The sequence below is a fragment of the Oncorhynchus keta genome, chromosome 7 (assembly GCF_023373465.1).
Source record: "Oncorhynchus keta strain PuntledgeMale-10-30-2019 chromosome 7, Oket_V2, whole genome shotgun sequence".
Lineage (NCBI taxonomy): Eukaryota > Metazoa > Chordata > Actinopteri > Salmoniformes > Salmonidae > Oncorhynchus > Oncorhynchus keta.
Window position 1 is genome coordinate 35758270 of NC_068427.1, and position 22595 is coordinate 35780864.

The following is a 22595-nucleotide window of genomic DNA, read 5'->3' on the forward strand; positions in this document are numbered from 1 at the left end:
GGTGCCTTTTGGACCTAGACTTGGTGCTCCGGTCAGATGCCGAGCATCATCGCCATACCTGGCAGTGGTGCAACCGATCAGGATGCTCTCAATGGTGCAGCTGTAAAACTTTTTGAGGATCTGGGGACCCACATCAATCTTTTCAGTCTCCTAAGGGGGAAAAGGTGTTGCCGTGCACTCTTCAAGACTTTCGTGGTGTGTTTGGACCATGATAGTTTGTTGGTAATGTTGACACCAAGGAACTTGAAACTCTTGACCTTCTCCACTAATCACTTCAGAAAATGGTATATCTTTGTTTTTTGATTTTATGCAAGTCTTCTCTAATTGAAGCTGACTTCCTCGATCTGTCTTCCTTAGGCAGAGAGAGAAAGAAGAGAGGAGAAGACAAGACAAGAGACTCACCCTGGCAGTTGGTCTCATCTGCATAATCACCACAGTCGTTGGCTCCATCACAGATCCAGGAGGGGTGGATACAAAGGGAGGTGGTATTACAGCTGATGAAGCCTTTCTCTTTCACCCCCAGTTTGTAGAATTCAGAGCAGTCTGTGTTGTCTACACAAAAACATTAGCTAACCTTAGCTAGCTAAACACAAGCTACTGTAAATCCACTAACAGTAGGTAACACTAAGGTATAAAAAGGTAACATTAACCAGGTTTCCATCCACAGTTTTTATGTAGGTAAAGTCATACCGTATAACAAAAAAAACTCACCACAGCTGTAATGGAAACAGGAAGATTCAGTACAGTTTTATAAATGCAGACCGATCATTTGTTTGTTCGACATGGTGAGATCTTTTTGTGTCGTTAAAATGAATAATGTGAGAAATGGCGGTGGAAATGCCTTTATGCATATTGATATAATAGCCATCATCTGGCAAATAAACTTGGAGTCATGCAATGATATGGTGTGTGGTCATGCCACTACGACTCGGGAAACCATGTAGTTTATTACGCTACATATGAATTAACTTGTGATGAACTTCACAGGGTGGTGCACTGTGATCTTGATGCTCCTTTCCAATAAATGTCAAGTGTCTTATTATGGTGACTTGCTGACGATTGCTTGACTGCTGTGCCAAATGAAAAATTCTTGCTCTTATCCATAATAACCTCATCATGTAAACTAGTTTACCCGCACAGCCTACCAGCACTGTATCTGCGAGCTGTTGGCAAGAGCGCACGTGCCAAGACCAGAGTAGGAACATTTGCCATTTAACACAACAGTTTGTGACAAAAATATGATGTAAACACATTGAACTTTAGACTTACATGAAAACTTATCTGAAAAGGTACATTTTGTGTACACTACATTATCCACAACAAGTCTTTTTGGTGGAAACACACCACTGGTAGGAAAATGCGCATTTTTTTTATTAGTGCGGATTTTAGAATATTTGCATGAAAATCATTTGCCAATCGGATGGAGGCCTAGCTAGTAACACTGTACATTAAGTTGCTTGTTTACCTGTGCAATAACAAATAAATTACTATCTGGATAATGCTGACTGACTGAAAACAAGCGATCCATCAATGGTGATGAGGTCATCATGTTAGCATAGTGCATTTTTTTGATCATGAAACATACCATACCTTAAAAAGGCTTAACTTACTGCAGTTCTTTTCATCTGAGGCATCAGCACAGTCAATGACCTGGTTACACCAGGCTGAGCCGGGGATACAGCTCCCATCCTGGCATGAGGATTCAAAAGATGCACACGTGACATCTGAGAGGGGAGAGAGAAATTAACCCTTCGAAAAGACCCGATGCTAGGAACAACTCATCAGGAAGAGAGGGAGCAGTTAATAGTGTAATCCAGGTCGATGGCTCAGTAGTGTTTAGCATCAGGTCTAGGGAGGATATCTAGGATAGGGAGGATGTCAGGTGTTTGTGTACGTGCGCATTATGTGCGTGCATGCGTGAGAAGTAAACAAGCAAAGGTATATGAGTCATCAAGTCCACTCCTGAGTGGCACAGCAGTCTAAGGCACTGCATCTCAGTGCTAGAGGTGTCACTACAGACACCCTGGTTCAAATCCAGGCTGTATCACAACAGGCCATCATTGGGAGTCCCATAGGGTGGTGAACAATTGGCCCAGCGCCGTCTGGGTTTTGCCAGTGCAGGCTGACATTATAAATAAGAATTTGTTCTTAACTGACTTGCCTAGTTAAAAAAACATCAGGACTTATTAATGATCATGTAGTTTATGCAAATGCCATTTATGGTCTGCACTACTAATAAACAAATGCAAATTAGATACTGAAAACCTACAGGGACATTATATCTGATCGATCTAGTAAAACTGGGTTTTCTTTCTCGATTTACCATCTACGGAAACTATGGTATTTTCATTTAAATGCATATAATTAAACGTTTTAATGGTTATAGAAACAGGGGTGTTGATAATTTGCCATTAAAAAACAAACCAACTGCATGCTTTGAGAGTCATTACAGCTAGACGTGCCTGATATCTCAGTCCTTGGGAGCTTCATCCATCTTTAGAGAATCCTACTGCTGCCTCATGGCCTCTCTTAATTGTCTCGTTTCAGGTTTAAAGCACATTAAGTTCCTGTTAAAGAGTGCTGGGTTTGTTTTCCTCTGGGCTAACATGCAGCTGAATAACAGCCACAGAAACTAAATTGAAAATAATAGCAAAGAATGTCACTTGATTAGAATAGCAATGACAAAAATTGGCGATTCGGGCCGCGGCAATCTTTGCATGATTTTCTGAACAATTTGTGCCCAATATCCTGCCCTTCTGTCTCAGACAGTATTCTGTCTGAGAGTGGCCCTTGGTCTTTGAGGAGCTATGTGATGCTGGGGCTCATTAAAGAGAGGCTCAGCCCAGTGTGAAGCCTGCTATATACTGCACACACACACACACACACACACACACACACACACACACACACACACACACACACACACACACACACACACACACACACACACACACACACACACACACACACACACACACACACACACACACACACACACAAACACACGGTCCGGATATACTGGGTGATTAAGCGGTCGATTTATCCATACTCACTGTTACAGAAGGCCTCGTCTGAGTTGTCCCCACAGTCATCCACCCCATCGCAGAAATGACTGTTGGCCACACAGCGTTGGTTGTCACACGCCCTGAAGCCTCTCCTACAGTCCCTGTTATCTGGTGAAATTACAAAACAAAATGTGTTCACTTCAAATACGAAATGGTAACGGTAGTAATCTTCTTCTTATGACATCCTCTAGATATCAACTGTGCAGTCCCACACTGAATGTGCTCTAGCCAATTCTTCAATGGATGTCATCATGTCATCAGGGTTGGGATCAAATACATTTCAATTCCACTCAGAAAGTACACCAAATTCCAATTCCTCATTGGACAGCATTGAAGTTAGTTGGAATTGGAAATTCAGTGTACTTCCTGAAGTGACTGAAATTTCTATGGAATAGACACCAACCCTGGTTGTCGAAGAAGTGGATATCGATTAAGGCAGCCCCCTGCACCTCTCTGATTCAGATGGGTTGGGTTAAATGCAGAAGACATATTTCAGTTGAAGGCATTCAGTTGTACAACTGACTAGGTATCCCCCTTTCCCTTTCATATGCGCTGTAGCCAAACCTGCTATCATTGTCATGCCGCATGGTTGGCTACAGCACATCCATTATAGGAATGGGCTTATGCTTGCTTGCATGTAGTAGTAGATCATTCATTATATTTTTGTTGACTGGGAGAGATTTGAAGTACCAAAATGCTGATATGAGATCAATTGCTTACCACAATATTGCATTTTCTCATCTGATTTGTCTTTGCAATGCGCTATTCCATCACATGTGAACTGATAGTTGATGCATTCACCGTTCCCACATTCAAACTCCTTGTGGATGTTGCAGGAGGAATTCCCTGCTGCAAAAGAAGATGACTAAGCTAGTTAAACAAGTTAAATCAAATGTTTGTGCATTTTCTCACCACAATGGCTTTAGCTGTGGTCTTCAAGTTAGCAGTAGCTGCACCAGGCTTAGCTGTAAATGTTCCAGTATGACCTTTATGTTAAAAGTACAAACACTGCATATTCCTCTCTGAAACAAAGTTAATTGGGTGCTAATGTATTACAACTACCTAAAACAGTCTGTCCTTGCCAGAGAATAAAAGTGTATATATAATTACTGAAGAGGAAACATTTCTCTAAAAAAAGTTGAAAATCTGATCTAAACTACTAGTTATATTTTTTTGTGAGAATTGCAAGATTATTGAATGTATGGTTGGTTAAAAAGCTAAATTTCAGGAATCCAAGTGGCACAGTGGTCTAAGGCACTGCATCACAGTGCTAGTGGTTTCACTACAGATCTGGGTTTGATCCTGGGATTTGTCGCAGCCGGCCGCGACAGGGAGACCCATGTGGCAGTGCACAATTGGCCCAGTGTCATCCGGGTTGGTGGAGAGTTTGGCCGACTGGGATGTCCTTGTCTCATCGCGCTCTTGCGACTTCTTGTGGAGGCCGGGCGCACGCACGCTGACTTTGGTCGCCAGTGGTACGGTGTTTCCACACGGGTTAAGCGAGCAGTGTGTCAAGAAGCAGTGAGGCTTGGCGAGGTCCTGTTTCGGAGGACGCATGGCTCTTGACCTTCGCCACTCCCGAGTTCGTACGGGAGTTGCAGCGATGGAATAATACTTTAACTACAAGATGGATATCACAAAATTGGGGAGAAAAATGGGTTAAAAAATAGATAATCTCATAACTTACAAATGCATCTGTTGTCATCTAATAACACACGTGCTCCCCGACAACTACAGTTGACTCTTCCATCTGGGGTCAACAGACACAAGTCACCACAGCCACTGTTATTGAGTCTGCATGGGGACATCTCACCTACAGAACACATGGCCAATCAGAGATATTATAGACACAACAGGAGACACACAACAGATGCTTTATAGACATAACGTGAGGCAAAAAGACAGAGACAAAGTGAGGTTGCAATTATACAGTAACTTGCAATGTCAAAGACATTCCGAATTTTTATTATCAACTGTTTTTAAGAACATTTAACGCTGAAGAACGACCAATAAACTAAACTGAATGTCACCAGTTAATTAAATGCTAAACCTCAATTAACAGAGTTTATTTCAAGGCCAACGGTCCCAACCCACAGCTCCCACCTCCCACCAGCCCAGCATAAAGAACGCATCAGCTCAGTCAGTGTAACAGGAACAAGCAGGTAAGGTCTCATCCTCCCTGATAAAGAAAGAGCGAAGGATGCAAAGGGAGGGGAAACAATAAAGCACAGGCATCACCAGTGCTCACTGGAGAGACATGTGACAAATGAACCATAGCTTTCCTTTCCTTCCCTCCCCTCCAACCCTCTGTCTCTCATTCACACATCAGTGTCTGTGTGTGGGGGATGTGTCGGTGTGTGTGTGTGCATGTGTGTGAGGATGGATGGATGACTCAGCAGGCCTCTGGAAGAGCTCCTGTAGCCCCCAGGTTCAGGTTGGCCTCATCTGATTACAGAGGAACGAGAGGATCAGGAAGGACCGATAGGATGACTGATGAAAATGTGGAAGCATTGACTTCACATTTAACTATCTCGAGGAGGAAAACTGGGGTGAGATGAACAGTGGTCCTGTGTGACTCAGCTTTACATGTAATAGCGTGACGGTAGCAAACTAGGTTCAATGCCCGCAGGGATCACATACATACTAAAAATGGATGCATTACCTGTACTGTAATTAGCTTTGGATAAAATGTTTGATTAATTTAAACATTGCAGGTTGTTACTTATCAATTGGCAAGACGGAGAGGTCAAAAAGTTATGTCTGCGATCATTTGTGATGATGAAATAAATGAGAAGGAAAAGTCCCTCAACATCTTCATAGAGAGAGTCAAGCCGTTGGGAAGCTCTTAAGTACTTTTCCCAATGTCCTAGTACTTACAGTACATATGCACACTTCAGAGCCCTCCTATCGAACTCGGGGATTATTTCTTATTAATTACGTTGCCAGCTTTAGTTTCTCCCCAGCTAAATAAAACCATGTTAATTTATCATTCCCACCATTTTCTTCACATCAAGAGAAGGAGCCCTGGTAGGTCCTACTGGAAAACCAATAAGTAAAAAGAATCCCAAACCCCAAACTAAATTAAACAGACAAATGTAGGCAAATGCACAGATCTGCAACAGATAGATGAAAAAAAATACTATTACACTAACATATATATTCTTCTCTTACACATTCCATATTGGAGGAAAATAATGTGTGGGCATAAGTGCATTGCACAAACATACATGGGCCTCGAAACATTCACAAACAGTCTGTCCCTGTCTTTTTGAGATAAGAATTCAGGGAGTTGGTGTCGTAAGTGTAGATTCCTGGGAGTTGGTGTCGTAAGCCTAGATACTCACAGCTGTTGGAGTCATTTGTGACAGCGATGATTCCCATGGGCTGGTGGGGGATATCTGCTCGCAGAACCTTGGTCTCTCCACCTGTGTACTTGTTGGATCGTAGCACGGCCCTGCGAGCCCAGTCCGACCAGAAGAGGAAGTCCCCATAAATAGCCAGACCAAAAAAAGTTCCTGGCCCTGACTTCACGATGACCTGTGATTTACAAAGCAGTACATCAGTGAAAGCATTCATAACTTGTCTAATATGTCTAGAGTGCCAATACCAAGCCATAGCTAAGTCCTCTACCTCCTTGTACTCTAGTAAAACATATATGATTTTCAAAGACTTCATGTCAATTACATCTAAACATCAAATGAGTAAATATTGATGAAAACATAAATAAAATAAAATAAAAAACAGACTTTGAATACATAGCACAAATAAATAAATGAATCACTGCATCATCAACCCCTGTACACACAAACAACCTCTCCTAGGTTAGTGCTAAACCCAGTTGTTGCTATGTAAATGTATGACAGTGTCACAGAGAGGGAGTAAGGAATACATCAGACAGACAGCTCCTTTGGGAGTCTCTCTCTATGCTGGGGCCACCAGGCAGGTCTTCCTGCAGGTCTGTAGTCTCAGCCATTAGTAGGACATGCTCGTAACCATCATCACATTAGCCCTGCTGCCATACAGGGATTAATAGGACAGGTGTTGATTCAAGGAGCACAGCTTGTTACAGGGAAAACAACTGGCCAGCAGGAGAGAAAGAGCAAGAGAAAGGGCAACCAGTGGAGCACAAACATTGTAAATACCACCAATATTTATCTCTTTATTTATAATCCCCTACTATTCCTACTACAACTATTTACACATTGCTAAAACACTGTACGTAGCGGATAATATTGCACTTGAAATATCTTTATCTTTTTGAGTGTAATATTTAATGTTATATTCTAATATTTTTTTGTGTCTTCTCACTTTTGTTGATTGCCAAAGCAAGTGAAATAAACAATGTAAACATGCTTCCCATGCCAATAAAACCCCTATGAATTGAGAGAGAGATGACAAGGAATCCAGAGGATTCCCATTTTATTAGGGAGAATGCTAGTTTTATACACAGGGACAAATTACCACTGTGTTCACAATCTCGTAGGATCTATTCATATGAAATTTCTTGTCACGTGTTGTCCCTTTCCAGCCTCTAGGTCACCAGGCTGCTCATTATGGTGCACAACTGTCACCATCGTTACACGCACCTGCGCATCATCAGACTCACCTGGACTCCATCCACCTCCCTGATGACCTTCCCTATATATGTCACTTCCTTTCGTTTCTTCCCCAGGCGTTATTGTTTCTGTTCCAGTGTCATGTCTGTGCGTTGTTTGTGTTTTGTATTATGTTACGTTTATTTATTAAAACATTCACTCCCTGAACTTGCTTCGCAACTCTCAGCGCACACGTTACAGTTCTGAGTTAAAAAAAACAAGGCAGTTGTAGACAACAAAAGGAAGGGAAGCCCTGGGATATAATAGTAGAACTTTGCAGGTACATGTTATTTGGCAAAGGGGTTAAATGGTCAGCAAAAAAAACTAAAAGGACCTAGGCACTATTCATATGATTAAAATACATGTATTGTTATGGCATGTTCAATAGAACAAACCATTTAAAACTCTGACTCATTTTCACATGGCCTTCGTCAGGGAGTACTTTGAGAACTTTAAAACTATTGTATGACTTGCTTAGTCACAGTTGTACATTTACTAGGGTGGGGGTGCTAGTCCAAAACAGAGTTTAAAACTTGTCTTTCGGCTTTGGGGAGGGTTATGTGATTTGTTATTGGGCACAGGGGATGGTCGTGCATTTCCCCCTGGTTTAGATTCCACATTTTGCAGGTTTTACTATATAATTTCTTCCATATAACCACATTTCCTCATCTGCTTGCATGTCTCCCCTATCAAAGTGTGTTGGTACTTCCCTTATGCACTACGGTTTTCTGCGTCTTGCTATACAGTCAACATTACCCTGCCCTCTATTCATAGTGACAATAGTGGTAAGGTGGATTGTTTGCCCAGGTCTGCAGTAGGTTAGCTAGCAAACATATCACACATAAAATCATTCAAATCTGCACCAATTTCCAATATCAATCCACCAGAACATAGAGGAATAGCTGACAGGCAGCAGAGGCCAGGTGTTTCTTTGAAAGAACACATGAAAGAACAGTCAAGACATGAGACACGCAGCTCAAAAAGCTCTCCTATTGATCTTGTTAAGGCCGTAAAAGTTGAATTTACTGTATAAACTATTCCCTCTTCACATTTCTCAAAATAGTACAAAATATATAGTGATTCATTTAATTCATATGAATCGATTATTTTTAAACAATTCTTTGAATGAATGATGTGCTTCGCCATTGTAGTAATTGGGGTTTGGTTAAATCGTGGTAAATCAAATCATGGGAATCATAAGAATCATCTGTGTATCGCAAACAGTAAAAGGAAACCATTTAGCTGTAACCTTCATTTTGAATTGCGTCGCTGAAAATCTAATTATGTAGATACTTTAGGTTTATTTGTACGTTCAATTTATGAGACATTGCAACTCAATAGATGCTTGTAGTTAGTCTGAAGTAAACACTTCTAAAAGCAAGATATACGGTATATTGGCTCTATAAAATCCACAATGCCTGCTGAAACAGTCATTTTTTAAGTTTTTCCCCCAAACCCTTCCCAATTAAATGTTGAATGCAAAGTAGGCCTACCTGGCAGAATGATATCATGATGCTTTATATCAATCGGTTGCACATTTGTTTTACATACTCTGCCGTATGGAAATCTGTGTGCAGTACGGACATCTGACAGAAACATCACTAGCTTAACACAGATGTACTGTCACTAAAACTTGGCTGGGACATATATTCAATAACACCCTCTAACACCTGACACCAATATAGTGGATTGGGGGGTACCCTGACAGGGACTCAAACCCTGGTCCCTGTGACTGTCACTCCAAAACCATTATACTGAACAGCTTCTACCCCCAAGCCATAAGACTACTGAACAGTTAATCAAATGGCAACCAGGACTATTTACATTGACTCCCTTATTTATTTATTTATTTATATAGCTTAATCGTTTTGCGCTGACTCCTTTGCACTGGCTCTATGTACACTCGATAGACTCTACCCACACATACTACACTGACACTCCAACACACACAAAACATATACACACACACACATGCATATTGACGCCACACACACTCACCTGTGAGGCGTCTGTTTCTCAAACTAGACACTCTAATGTACTTGTTCTCTTGCTCAGATGTGCACTGGGGCCTACCACTCCTCTTTCTATTCTGGTTAGAGCCAGTTTGCGCTGTTCTGTGTAGGAGTAGTACACAACGGTGTACGGGATCTTCAGTTTCTTGGCAATTTCTTGCATGGAATAGCCTTCATTTCTCAGAACAAGAATAGACTGACAAGTTTCAGAAGAAAGTTTCTGGCCAAGAATGTTTCTGTACATTTTTAGCCTGTAATCAAACCCACAAATGCTGATGTTCCAGATACTCAACTAGTCTAAAGTTGTCCAGTTTTATTGCTTCTTTAAAATCCGGTTTAAAAACAGTTTTCGGCTGTGCTAACATAATTTCAAAAGGGTTTTCTAATGATCAATTAGCCTTTTAAAATGATAAACTTGGATTAGCTAACACAACGCGCCATTGGAACACAGGAGTGATAGTTGTGATAATGGGCCTCTGTACGCCTATGTAGAAATTCCATTAAAAAACAGCCGTTTCCAGCTACAATAGTCATTTACAACATTAACAATGTCTACACTGTATTTCTGCACTATTTTATTTTATTTTAATGGACAACATTTTTGCTTTTTTCAAAAACAAGGACATTTGTAGACACTCTTTTGAACGGTAGTGTATGTCATTTAACTTTTAAATTCTATGACCTTTCATGTGTGACATAAACAAAACCAGTGCGTAAACTTCAAAAGACTCCTTCCTGTAGGCTACCTGCACATGCTCCTCCACTCCAGTATCCAAACTGTTCACAGGCTATTCAATGAATGGAAAACACCAAAAGGTTTAATTACATTCGGAGATTGTCAAGCCAAGCCTTTGATACTGAGTACGGAGGAATGTATTTTGTATTGGTCGAGACTGACATACTCTATTTGATTGTGGTGTTGAAAATGCAAACCACAATGAAGCTCGAAGTCGGTAATCGGTATGCAGTTATGCTTATTGGTTGTGTGTGGTGCATTGGTACAGAAACCTGTTGGTGGAAAATTGTTGCGTATATTTTATCAAATTATAAATAAAAAGCATCAAAATGTTGAAAATCTGATTTCCCCCTAGCTAATCATTGCATGTAGCCAGCTCTGATCACAGTGAGATTGAGCTTGTAGTCAGCAAACCCTTTACATTCTGGCCCGTAGCCCTGCCACAAAACCATGCTGAAGTGGTCAAGTCCACATGCACGTTTATGAATGCAGGGTTGCCACAGTTATTTTTATTTATGGTGGTAATCATCCTTTTTTGTACATTTTATGAGTGTGGATGGGGTGATTTCTTTGTTTATAGTACAGGAGACGGTCATGTGAAAATATTGATTGAAATAACGTTGGGGTGGGGGGGTGCATTTTTTTTTTATGACACCTCGAGTTTGACCAGCCCTAAGATCTTGCATAAGTATGTCAATGTAATAAGACGTCACAAATAATTGTCATACAATGTAATTGTAGTCTGAAGATCATATCATGCCACACTCTAATTTTGGGATTTGGGATCGCATAAATCTTGAAGATCATATTCAGTGATCATATAACATAATAACCACCCTTAAGAACCACTTCTCAATTAGTATTCAGTCTGTTCACACTTAAAAGGTCTTATTTTCACTGCCTTAATGTGTTGACATCTTATCCCCATCACATACTCCAGCGGGCGCTCTGGACTTTTGGCAGCATGGTTAATGACACGACGGCTCCACTTAAAATGGCACACTGGAGTGAGGAAGGCAAGTGGGCCTTTTTAGCTCTGTGTTCATCTCATGACTGTCAGAGTAGAGGGAGGGGGTGTCACACAGTCACAGTGTTAGGCTGTCAGGCAGCAACGACACTTCCAGATCCCTGAGCTACAGGAGCCATGGAGTCCCTCTGTGGACCTTCTGCCATACAATACCACTCTGCACCACCCCGCCCACATACTGCCCTGCACCGCCCCCACATTATCACACATAATGTCAGGAAGTCCCACTCTAGCCAACTCTCACTCGCTCTCTCTCTCTCCCTCTGTCTCCCCACCTCTCTCCACCCGGGGTGTCTCACCGCTGCTTTGTTGATAACCCGCTAGCGCTGTTTCATTTTCACATTCTAATAGGGAGAGTGATGGGCTCGCCCCCACAGGGCTTTTCTGTGTGAGCCTTCATTAGCATGAGAGAGACCGCAGGCGTTGCACGCAGGAACCCAAACGGTGTGACTTTTGAGCCGCACGACCCTGCTATGGCAAACGTATGGGTAACTAATTGAGATGGGCCAAAGTCCTCAGTCACAAAGGTCGTGTCAAGCACAAATTGAAATCCGTCGGCAAAGAGGAGAGCCACATTCTATTGTAATCCCTTACATGCCAGGGATACAGAAGGATACAGTACATATTCAGAATTTTCACCACTATGAATATATATTATGCAAGGAACCTCTCACAGATAAAATGAGACTGGTCCTTTCCCTTACAATTTGAAGGGAAATTACTTCTATAATTAAGTAAACAATTGACTCTGTAATATATGATATATGAAAAGAATGCTGAGAGGTATTGTATGACGGCTGAAACACCATCAGGCTCAATAGGAATGGAAGATAATGTAGCGGGTAGAAAATGTGTCCCATTTCAGCTTAAGGGGGCATAACACTGACATTTCAGCTTAAGGGGGCATAACACTGACATTTCAGCTTAAAGGGGGCATAACACTGACATTTCAGCTTTAAGGGGGCATAACACTGACATTTCAGCTTAAAGGGGGCATAACACTGACATTTTAGCTTAAGGGGGGCATAACACTGACATTTCACCTTAAGGGTGGCATAACACTGACATTTCAGCTGAAGGGGGGCATAACACTGACATTTCAGCTGAAGGGGGACATAACACTGACATTTCACCTTAAGGGTGGCATAACACTGACATTTAAGATTAAGGGGGGCATAACACTGACATTTCAGCTTAAGGGGGGCATAACACTGACATTTCAGCTGAAGGGGGACATAACACTGACATTTCACCTTAAGGGTGGCATAACACTGACATTTAAGATTAAGGGGGGCATAACACTGACATTTCAGCTTAAGGGTGGCATAACACTGACATTTCAGCAGAGAATCATTGCCTTTGTGTCTACCATGTTTCAAATAACTTTTCTCTCCTCCATAAAAAGCTATGGACAGTGACAACATCAGAACACATGTTGGTTCAACAAGAAGTAATTGCCTTTTTGAACTGCCTATACTTTTGCTCCTTAGTGAAGAAGGTGAGATTGAATGAATATGCTCAAGTTCTGTGGTCTTGTGTGCTGCCCAAGTCAAACGAGCTGCAGTATGTCTTGTATCATTAGAATGTGTTAATGACATCAACTAGGTATAACATTAGTTGAGCCCTTAGGTTTTAACGACAGATTAAACCTGGTCCTGGACTAAAAAGCATGCTTAATGGATAATCTCCATTGAAAGTTCTTTGTAATTCGGCCCAAAGTCTAACACAGTGACATAGTGTGGTTGCATTTATAGTGGCATACATAGAGAATCGTTATGTCATTCATACTCACATATCTGTGTAAGCCATCGTAATCACACCTCTCTATCTTCCCCAGACTTCCATCAGAGAAGTAGATCTTCTCAGCCTTGTGGTCGATGGTGAGTCCGTTAGGCGTGAGGATGTCAGTGCTGACGATCACCTTCATGTTGTTTCCTGCCAGGGTGGACCTCATAATACTGGGACGCTGCTCGTTCCAGTTAGTCCAGAACATCAGGCTGAAATAAACATTAAACAACCTACTATTAACTAGATGGTCATTTGAGAAACAGTTTTAAAGGAGTCCGTTGACTGGAAAGAGGAGAGATAGATAATAACAGTTATGTTTACAAGTTTTTTTAATCTCAAGTCTTAAAAGCAATTTCCACCTTCACTGCAAACAGATAACCCAGATTCAATGTCTCTCTATATGCACATTTCCCCTCAGACATCTTTATACCCCCCTCAGTGAAGAGGACAAAACAAATATATGCTCTTTGAAATTGAATTAGGGGAGTGTATGATGGCTTTAATAGGACTGCAATTGAAACTTGTCAAGCTCCTTGGCTTTCTTCGTAGGGGAAAATAAACACTAATAGCTGTGAGAATTATTCATAGGCAGCTGTTTTAAATTGCCTATAGCTCTATCTGGTCGTGATCCCATAGCTCACGATGGCCTGCATGACCTGTCATCTGCTCCTCATGTTGTCTCTGTCGGCTTTGTTAGTGTCGCCTTGCAGGAGCTACTGCAGCTCCCATCTCTAATAAGGTTGGTGCTGCAGTTTCATTTTTTATACTCACTTTCCATTTAATAAAAACCAGATTAGCATCAATGAATGCTGAATGGAATTGGTATTCATATTTCTTTGAGGGGACTACTAAGAATACGGAAAATTATAATCGTGTGGGATTGTATCTGAGGAAGTAGGTTCTGCAAAATTAAAGGAATATGTGAATTGTATTACAGTGTACAGCAGCTACATATTCACTTCTTAGAAGAGAAAGTAGAGGGATTATATCCTCATCAAACTGCCAGGTATTGTAGTGTACTGATCAAAGATGAACAATGTATACTTTTGAAGTTGAGCAAAATAGAGATAGGCCTATATATGGTTATGGTGGACCCTCCCTATAGAAGACAATGTTTACAGCATTGGAAGTCTTGAGAATTCATCGGGGCTAGTTAGAATACTATGTCAGAGAGTGCTAATTTATCATATTAGGTTAAATTTAAATTAGCAGCGTTCTGTAGTGAAAATGCCAAATTGCATACTGCATGCATACCCACTCAGGTCAAATTTGTTTGTGAACTCTGGGTCAGTGTTCTGTGAAAACCTCCTTGGCATGCATAATTACTGTAGTTTGAGACATACTTTTATATCTTAAAGGATATAACAGGAACATTAGTTTGTTATTGTGAAAGCACTGAAGGCAGTATTTCTTCAAATGTGAGTGTGTCAAACCAATTAAATGTCTCGCCTTCACTACACCGTAGGGATCCAATCTTCTCTACAGAACTGGACGCATATCTCTCATATAACATTCTACTGATTGCTCTAACAAAATTAAACCCACTGAGATCCGTTCAAGAGGTGACATTCCTTAGACAAAATTGTCTTTAGACAGCAAGACAATTCATATCTTGTCTTTTAATGCTACCAAAATGTATATATGTTATATATCTGTATATATCTGTTGAGCATATACTGTACAAACATAGCTTCAAGCACATAATCACATACTGCATCTGAAGTAGTAACTAATGAACTACATTTGGGGTCCCCACAAATTCTGACATCATTAAAACAAGAGACGAGCCTGGTTACAGATGTGTTTGTGATGTCTTGCCAACTCCCATGTTGTGACAATGAACATGGCAGTTGGCAAGACAACACAAACATATCTGTGAACAGACTATTGGGAGACTTAGTAGAACTAGAACTACATACTTTTGGCACTCGTCCAGGGCGAGGACATGGGGATGGTCGTCTTCAGAGAGTGTGACCACAGCCTGTCTGCTGAAGGTTCCGGGCCGGCTCTGGTCCACGCTGTGCCTGGTGATGCTGGAGGTGGTAGAGCTGGTCCAGTACAGAGTGTCCCAGGCACGGTGGTACGCCAACCCCTCCACTGAACCCACATCTGGGGGTACACAGACAAGGACGTCATCATCCAATCATCCAGCCTCCACTAGTTCATTTGAAATACTTACATGTAATGGACATGGCATTAAATCAACTGGTAATGCAGTGCTTTGACTCCATTGATGAAGGTGGACAGATCTGAATCCACCTCAGGAGGAACAAAGTCAATGATGTCTAGACAAGGGCTGTGGCAGTCATGACATTTTTTCAGCCTGTTATTTTCATGGAAAAAACCTGCCGGTCTCACAGTAATTGACATTTAATTAACATGAAGACTTTTAGCATGTTTAGCATCTCCAGACATCCACACATACAAGCCGCTGATGCTTACCTTTGGAATATCTACATTTAAAAAAGCTAATAAATCACATTAATATACACCATCACAATTAATCCATTGTTTATTTTAGGCAGTTCTAAAGAAACTTTATTATATGAAGGAAATGTATTTCAGAAGAACACAATATGAGTTGTCCTACTATATGTTATCTGGCTATTCACCATGTTATCGGCTGTAGGCTTTTTAATTTAATAGACTAAATATGCTTACAAGTCCCGTGCCATTACTTTATTTGATATTTTATGATTTTATAGTCCGAAAGAATATAATTTAACTTAGCTGAATAAAATATAAATTATATTTTTCCCATTCTGGAGCGAATACGCATATGAAGTGTCTATGTTGAGCGTAAAAGTGATCATTTGTGTCATTCACTTTAGGTGTGAATGACACAAACCTTAGAATGTCTTATAAATCAAAACATATATGGGCTGCATGACGTGACTATAGGCTACTTATGATTTGAGAAAGTAGAAAAATAAAGCTTACACTCTGTTCCCTGCCACAGAATGCACATCATCAAGTGATCATGTTATCATATTATCCATCAGACTATTTTACATTTCATAGTTTCTTTACTAATATGCCAAATTGGTTTCAATTTAGAATGGCCCATTATCAATTACAGGCAGGGGGAAAAACACATGTCATCCTTATGCACCCAAATAGCCTCCCTCCGGTTTGTTTTTCCATCATGCCAGGTAGGCTATTCCAGTTATTTCACTCCATGCATCAGCCACTGTTTGAGGAGCATGCAGCCTCTCACTGCACAACAGGTGATATTCTGCACAAACTGTATATGCCATGGGCTTTCCAACCTAGTGCTTAATTTGGGAAATCAAGTGAAATCTGTTCGGGAACATCGATAGCAGCATGTTTTCACAACCAAACATATTTAAAGAAACTGTTGACAGCCCCTCTCTCTGTATGCTTGAGAAAGGAATGGATCAGAGAGAGGAAGAGATGGAAACTCACAGTGGTGAGGTATTCTGTAGCTAAAGGTAATGTTTCAGCCTATTAATTATGAAAATATTTTTAAAAATCCCTATTACTAAAATCAAATACAAAATGTAGGCTAACTCTGTAAGCCGCCCTGAACAATCAATGAACCAACAGCCACGCCTAGTTCTCTCCCAGAATCATGGATAGAAAGTTTGGAGGGTAGCATAAGGTAACCAGCCTCTCCAGTATGCACAATAATACCGTCCACACTCAAAGGTGATTAGTAGAATTTGTTTAATTTTGGAGTATAGGCTAGACCAATTATGTACCAAAGATATCTTACATATTTTTTTATGCCATGTGTAATATGCGGTAGGCTATGTATTGTATAATGGCACAATCATTATTTTAATTTAGGTTTTTAAAAATCGGGCTCAGGTTCATATATAGGCCTATGTGTATGCATAAGGTCTAATATGTGTATGGGTGTTTTAAATTAATCATTACCTTAGAAAGCGCAGTCCATTTCGTTATGTTAGGCAGAAGGACCATGTTTTCCACTCAGTTTCAACCTCTTGTTGAACTTCTTTCTTCAAATTGATAAATCACATTGAGGTGAGTTTTAAAAGCACGATACTGTTTTGATGATAAGTGTTTGATGTGATTTTCGAATGCATTTCCATTGATGTCAGAGTGGTTAGAGGGACAATGGAGCCCTGAGTACCAGGCCATTAGCGACCTGGTGGTCGTTAGTAAGTTGGGTACTACCAACACATGTCCAGAGTGCATAAGCATAAGAGGAGCTTAGTACTCCGGTCACGACTCATGAGGGCCGGTGTGGAGGTAACATGGTCACCGCAACAGTCCTAGTCCAGACATGAAGGGACGGTTTCCAAGACACAGATTAAGCCTAGTCTTGGAGTAAAAAAACAAACTCAATGGAGAACCTCCATCGAAAACTATTTTTATTCTACAACTGGGCTTAATCTGTTTCTGGGAAACCGCTCCGATATGTTAACATGCACACCACCATGCTTCTTTTATTTGTGGTGCAGGGAATTACAGCCACAAGGTTGAATTCATTGTAACTGCCGCACACAGGATATAACCTCTGCACGTTGTGTACTAACAAATCCATCCACCAGCTCATCCTAAATACTTAAATGGAATATACAAGACATTAATCAACCCATAATACATCTGATGGCACTCACAGAGTTGACAAGTCCAAACAAACCTAATTCCAGGAAAATATGAAGTAAACTAAAATCCATGAATACCAATGTAAGCATATACAGCACAGGGTAGTCTCTGCTGCAAACCGTTGTTGTTCATATATCGATTGGTAATAGAGGTCACTGAAAAAAATTAAGCTTACATATTCCAGGTCTCTCATTCATTGTAGTTTCTACTGTTTACTTAGTGAGCAGGGATAAATACATGGCATTCAATAGTGAACAAATAGACATGCCAAACCGTATGTGCTTGGCATGAAAATAGGGTTGCACCAGAGTACTAGTACAACCATAACCTTGCCCCACCAGGCTCAATTGCTATGGCATATAGAGCATGTTGACACTGTGCAACAGGGGGACTTGAAAGGGGTGCAGCTTAAAATCTAGGTGAGAGATGGAGCAAGCCTGCTACAGCTGTAAAAATTGCGAAAATCGACATGTTAAATAAATGTTCGATCACATTGACCATATAAAGTTTGCATGAAAACTATTTCTAAGTTTTCAGATTTTTTTCCGGGGGGTTCTAAGGATGCGCTGGATGGTGATGAACTGAGAGATCATCCAATAAAAATCAGCGGTTGTTTTGTCCGCTATGGTCACAACCTCCATTCAAGTCTCTTTCTGAGGCGCTATGAAACCAGACGGTCCGACAGAGACAGCCCGCTGGTGGACAAAACATAAACAACATGCTTGTCCTCGTAGGGAAAACACACATATTTCTGTCTTTGCGTTGCACAAAGATACCTAACATATTCACTGAACCATTAGTGAAGATCTTGGATGAAACCTTACCACCTGAATTATATCCTAGAACTCCAACTCAATGGGACATACAGTATACAATCTGCTGTGGAGTGAGTGCTTAATTGATCTTAATGGTGAACAGGTCGTCAATTCTGGAGATACGGACTGAATCCGGTGCTTTCTATAAGCCATAAACCATACATACAGAATACTTAAGGCACTATCTGAGTCAGCCCAATTGCTAATTAATTGTTCGCAATAAAAAGGCGTCTGACAGCTTGGTTTGCCGGAAATCGTTGGAGAGGCCAGGGAGTAATTAATGGGGGACGTGGAGCTTCATTAGGGAAATATGGATGATTAACATCTTCACCCTTCTTCAATGACAGGGTACGCAGTAGAACTTTGTGGAGAGGAAGGAGAGAAGGGGGTGAAGGAGAGGAAAGGAGGGTAGAGGAGGGGAGGGTAGAGAAGAGGGTAGAGGAAAGGGAGAGGAGAGGGAAGGAGAGGAGAGGAGTGTAAGGAAGAGGGTATATGGAAAAGGAGAGGGTGGACAGTCTGATTCTGATAACATTGTTTAGTCGATTAACAAGAGTCCTGAATCCAACCAACTATGAATAGTGAGTTAACAAGCTAGGGCTGACCGTAATTAGTCGACTGGTCGATTGTTTGGTCGACCAAGATTTTTTGTAGTCGAGAAGTGGCAAATATATATATATATATATATATATATATATATATATATATATATATATATATATATTATGGTACAGAAGACACGTGTCTTATTTGCGCCCATCTCAGTGAACTAATCCATTGTGGAGGCCGAGATTAATCCATTGCAGAGGCTGCTGGGATGGCACAGTCCAAGAAGAAGGGGAGTGGGGCTGCATAATGCATGTCTCTCTCCAGAATGCGCACTCTCCCACCAATTTGTGCACATTCATTGCACAAATTGGTAACTTCATTGTGTGAATTGTTTGCGTTTGATTGTTAGTCTCTATCAATTCCCCATTACATATATTACCAGTAGTAGATCATGATACCTCACATCTCAAAATAGGGCTACTTAATGTTAGATCCCTTACTTCAAAGGCAATTATAGTCAATGAACTAAACACTTCATAATCTTGATGTGATTGGCCTGACTGAAACATGGCTTAAGCCTGATGAATTTACTGTTTTAAATGAGGCCTCACCTCCTGGCTACACTAGTGACCATATCCCTCGTGCATCCCGCAAAGGCGGAGGTGTTGCTAACATTTACGATAGCAAATTTCAATTTACAAAAAAAAAATGACGTTTTCGTCTTTTGAGTTTCTAGTCATGACATCTATGCAGCCTACTCAATCACTTTTTATAGCTACTGTTTACAGGCCTCCTGGGCCATATACAGCGTTTCTCACTGAGTTCCCTGAATTCCTATCGGACCTTGTAGTCATAGCAGATAATATTCTAATCTTTGGTGACTTTAATATTCACATGGAAAAGTCCACAGACCCACTCCAAAAGGCTTTCGGAGCCATCATCGACTCAGTGGGTTTTGTCCAACATGTCTCTGGACCCACTCACTGTCACAGTCATACGCTGGACCTAGTTTTGTCCCATGGAATAAATGTTGTGGATCTTAATGTTTTTCCTCATAACCCTGGACTATCGGACCACCATTTTATTACGTTTGCAATTGCAACAAATAATCTGCTCAGACCCCAACCAAGGACCATCAAAGGTCGTGCTATAAATTCACAGACAACACAAAGATTCCTTGATGCCCTTCCAGACTCCCTCTGCCTACCCAAGGACGCCAGAGGACAAAAATCAGTTAACCACCTAACTGAGGATCTCAATTTAATCTTGCGCAATACCCTAGATGCAGTTGCAATCCTAAAAACTAAAAACATTTCTCATAAGAAACTAGCTCCCTGGTACACAGAAAATACCCGAGCTCTGAAGCAAGCTTCCAGAAAATTGGAACGGAAATGGCGCCACACCAAACTGGAAGTCTTCCGACTAGCTTGGAAAGATGGTACCGTGCAGTACCGAAGAGACCTTACTGCTGCTCGATCATCCTATTTTTCTAACTTAATTGAGTAAAATAAGAACAATCTTAAATTCCTTTTTTATACTGTCGCAAAGCTAACTAAAAAGCAGCATTCCCCAAGAGAGGATGACTTTCACTTTAGCAGTGATAAATTCATGAACTTCTTTGAGGAAAAGATTATGATTATTAGAAAGCAAATTACGGACTCCTCTTTAAACCTGCGTATTCCTCCAAACCTCAGTTGTCCTGAGTCTGCACAACTCTGCCAGGACCTAGGATCAAGAGAGACGCTCAAGTGTTTTAGTACTATATCTCTTGACACAATGATGAAAATAATCATGGCCTCTAAACCTTCAAGCTGCATACTGGACCCTATTCCAACTAAACTACTGAAAGAGCTGCTTCCTGTGCTTGGCCCTCCTATGCTGAACATAATAAATGGCTCTCTATCCACTGGATGTGTACCAAACTCACTAAAAGTGGCAGAAATAAAGCCTCTCTTGAAAAAGCCAAACCTTGACCCAGAAAATATAAAAAACTATCGGCCTATATCAAATCTTCCATTCCTCTCAAAAATTTTAGAGAAGGCTGTTGCGCAGCAACTCACTGCTTTCCTGAAGACAAACAATGTATACGAAATGCTTCAGTCTGGTTTTAGACCCCATCATAGCACTGAGACGGCACTTGTGAAGGTGGTAAATTACATTTTAATGGCATCGGACCGAGGCTCTGCATCTGTCCTCGTGCTCCTAGACCTTAGTGCTGCTTTTGATACCATCGATCACCACATTCTTTTGGAGAGATTGGAAACCCAAATTGGTCTACACGGACATGTTCTGGCCTGGTTCAGATCTTATCTGTCGGAAAGATATCAGTTTGTCTCTGTGAATGGTTTGTCCTGTGACAAATCAACTGTAAATTTCGGTGTTCCTCAAGGTTCCGTTTTAGGACCACTATTGTTTTCACTATACATTTTACCTCTTGGGGATGTTATTCGAAAACATAATGTTAACTTTCACTGCTATGCGGATGACACACAGCTGTACATTTCAATGAAACATGGTGAAGCCCCAAAATTGCCCTCACTAGAAGCATGTGTTTCAGACATAAGGAATACCTGGAGTACTTCTCCTGTCCTATTCGGTGTCCTGCGTGAATCTAAGTGTGCGTTCTCTAATTCTCTCCTTTCTTTCTTTCTCTCTCTCGGAGGACCTGAGCCCTAGGACCATGCCCCAGGACTACCTGACATGATGACTCCTTGCTGTCCCCGGTCCACCTGACTGTGCTGCTGCTCCAGTTTCAACTGTTCTGCCTTGTTATTATTCGACCATGCTGGTCATTTATGAACATTTGAACATCTTGGCCATGTTCTGTTATAATCTCCACCCGGCACAGCCAGAAGAGGACTGGCCACCCCACATAGCCTGGTTCCTCTCTAGGTTTCTTCCTAGGTTTTGGCCTTTCTAGGGAGTTTTTCCTAGCCACCGTGCTTCTACACCTGCATTGCTTGCTGTTTGGGGTTTTAGGCTGGGTTTCTGTACAGCACTTTCAGATATCAGCTGATGTACGAAGGGCTATATAAATACATTTGATTTGATTTGAGTAGTACACTTACCGTTAATTCCTATACTTAATAATGTTTGGTAACAGTAATTTCTGTTCATGCATTTAATATATTATTATTCCAGTCTTTTGCCGTTCTCATTGTCGGAGTGGACACGCTGTTTGAAGAGCGCACAACCTTGTGAGAAACAAGTTTTGGTTTATTTATTCCATTTATGATTTTGTCAATTTAGTTCATGTCTTTTGTTTGGAGCGCTACAGTCAATGTTGAGTAAGGATACGCACCTGATTACGCATTGAAGTAGGCCTATAGGCTATCTGGCCTGTATGCAAATGGACGCATATAAAATGCCCATTTGGGGATCTGATAGTTTTTCGGATTTGTTTAACCGCACCACC

The 22595-nt window shown here is 41.0% G+C and overlaps 1 protein-coding gene across 1 annotated transcript in view; it reads right to left on the minus strand.

The window, feature by feature from the left end:
* Window positions 1-22595, minus strand: part of LOC118385852 (low-density lipoprotein receptor-related protein 1B-like) — a 359442-nt gene that overhangs the window by 121327 nt on the left and 215520 nt on the right. Inside the window, exons 42-49 of the mRNA XM_052521799.1 lie at window positions 15143-15332; window positions 13228-13432; window positions 6410-6602; window positions 4753-4878; window positions 3786-3914; window positions 3054-3173; window positions 1611-1724; window positions 403-552 (exon numbers count right to left, since the gene is read on the minus strand). Of these exons, the coding sequence (XP_052377759.1) occupies window positions 403-552; window positions 1611-1724; window positions 3054-3173; window positions 3786-3914; window positions 4753-4878; window positions 6410-6602; window positions 13228-13432; window positions 15143-15332 (1227 nt within the window). The remainder of the gene's footprint in view (window positions 1-402; window positions 553-1610; window positions 1725-3053; window positions 3174-3785; window positions 3915-4752; window positions 4879-6409; window positions 6603-13227; window positions 13433-15142; window positions 15333-22595) is intronic.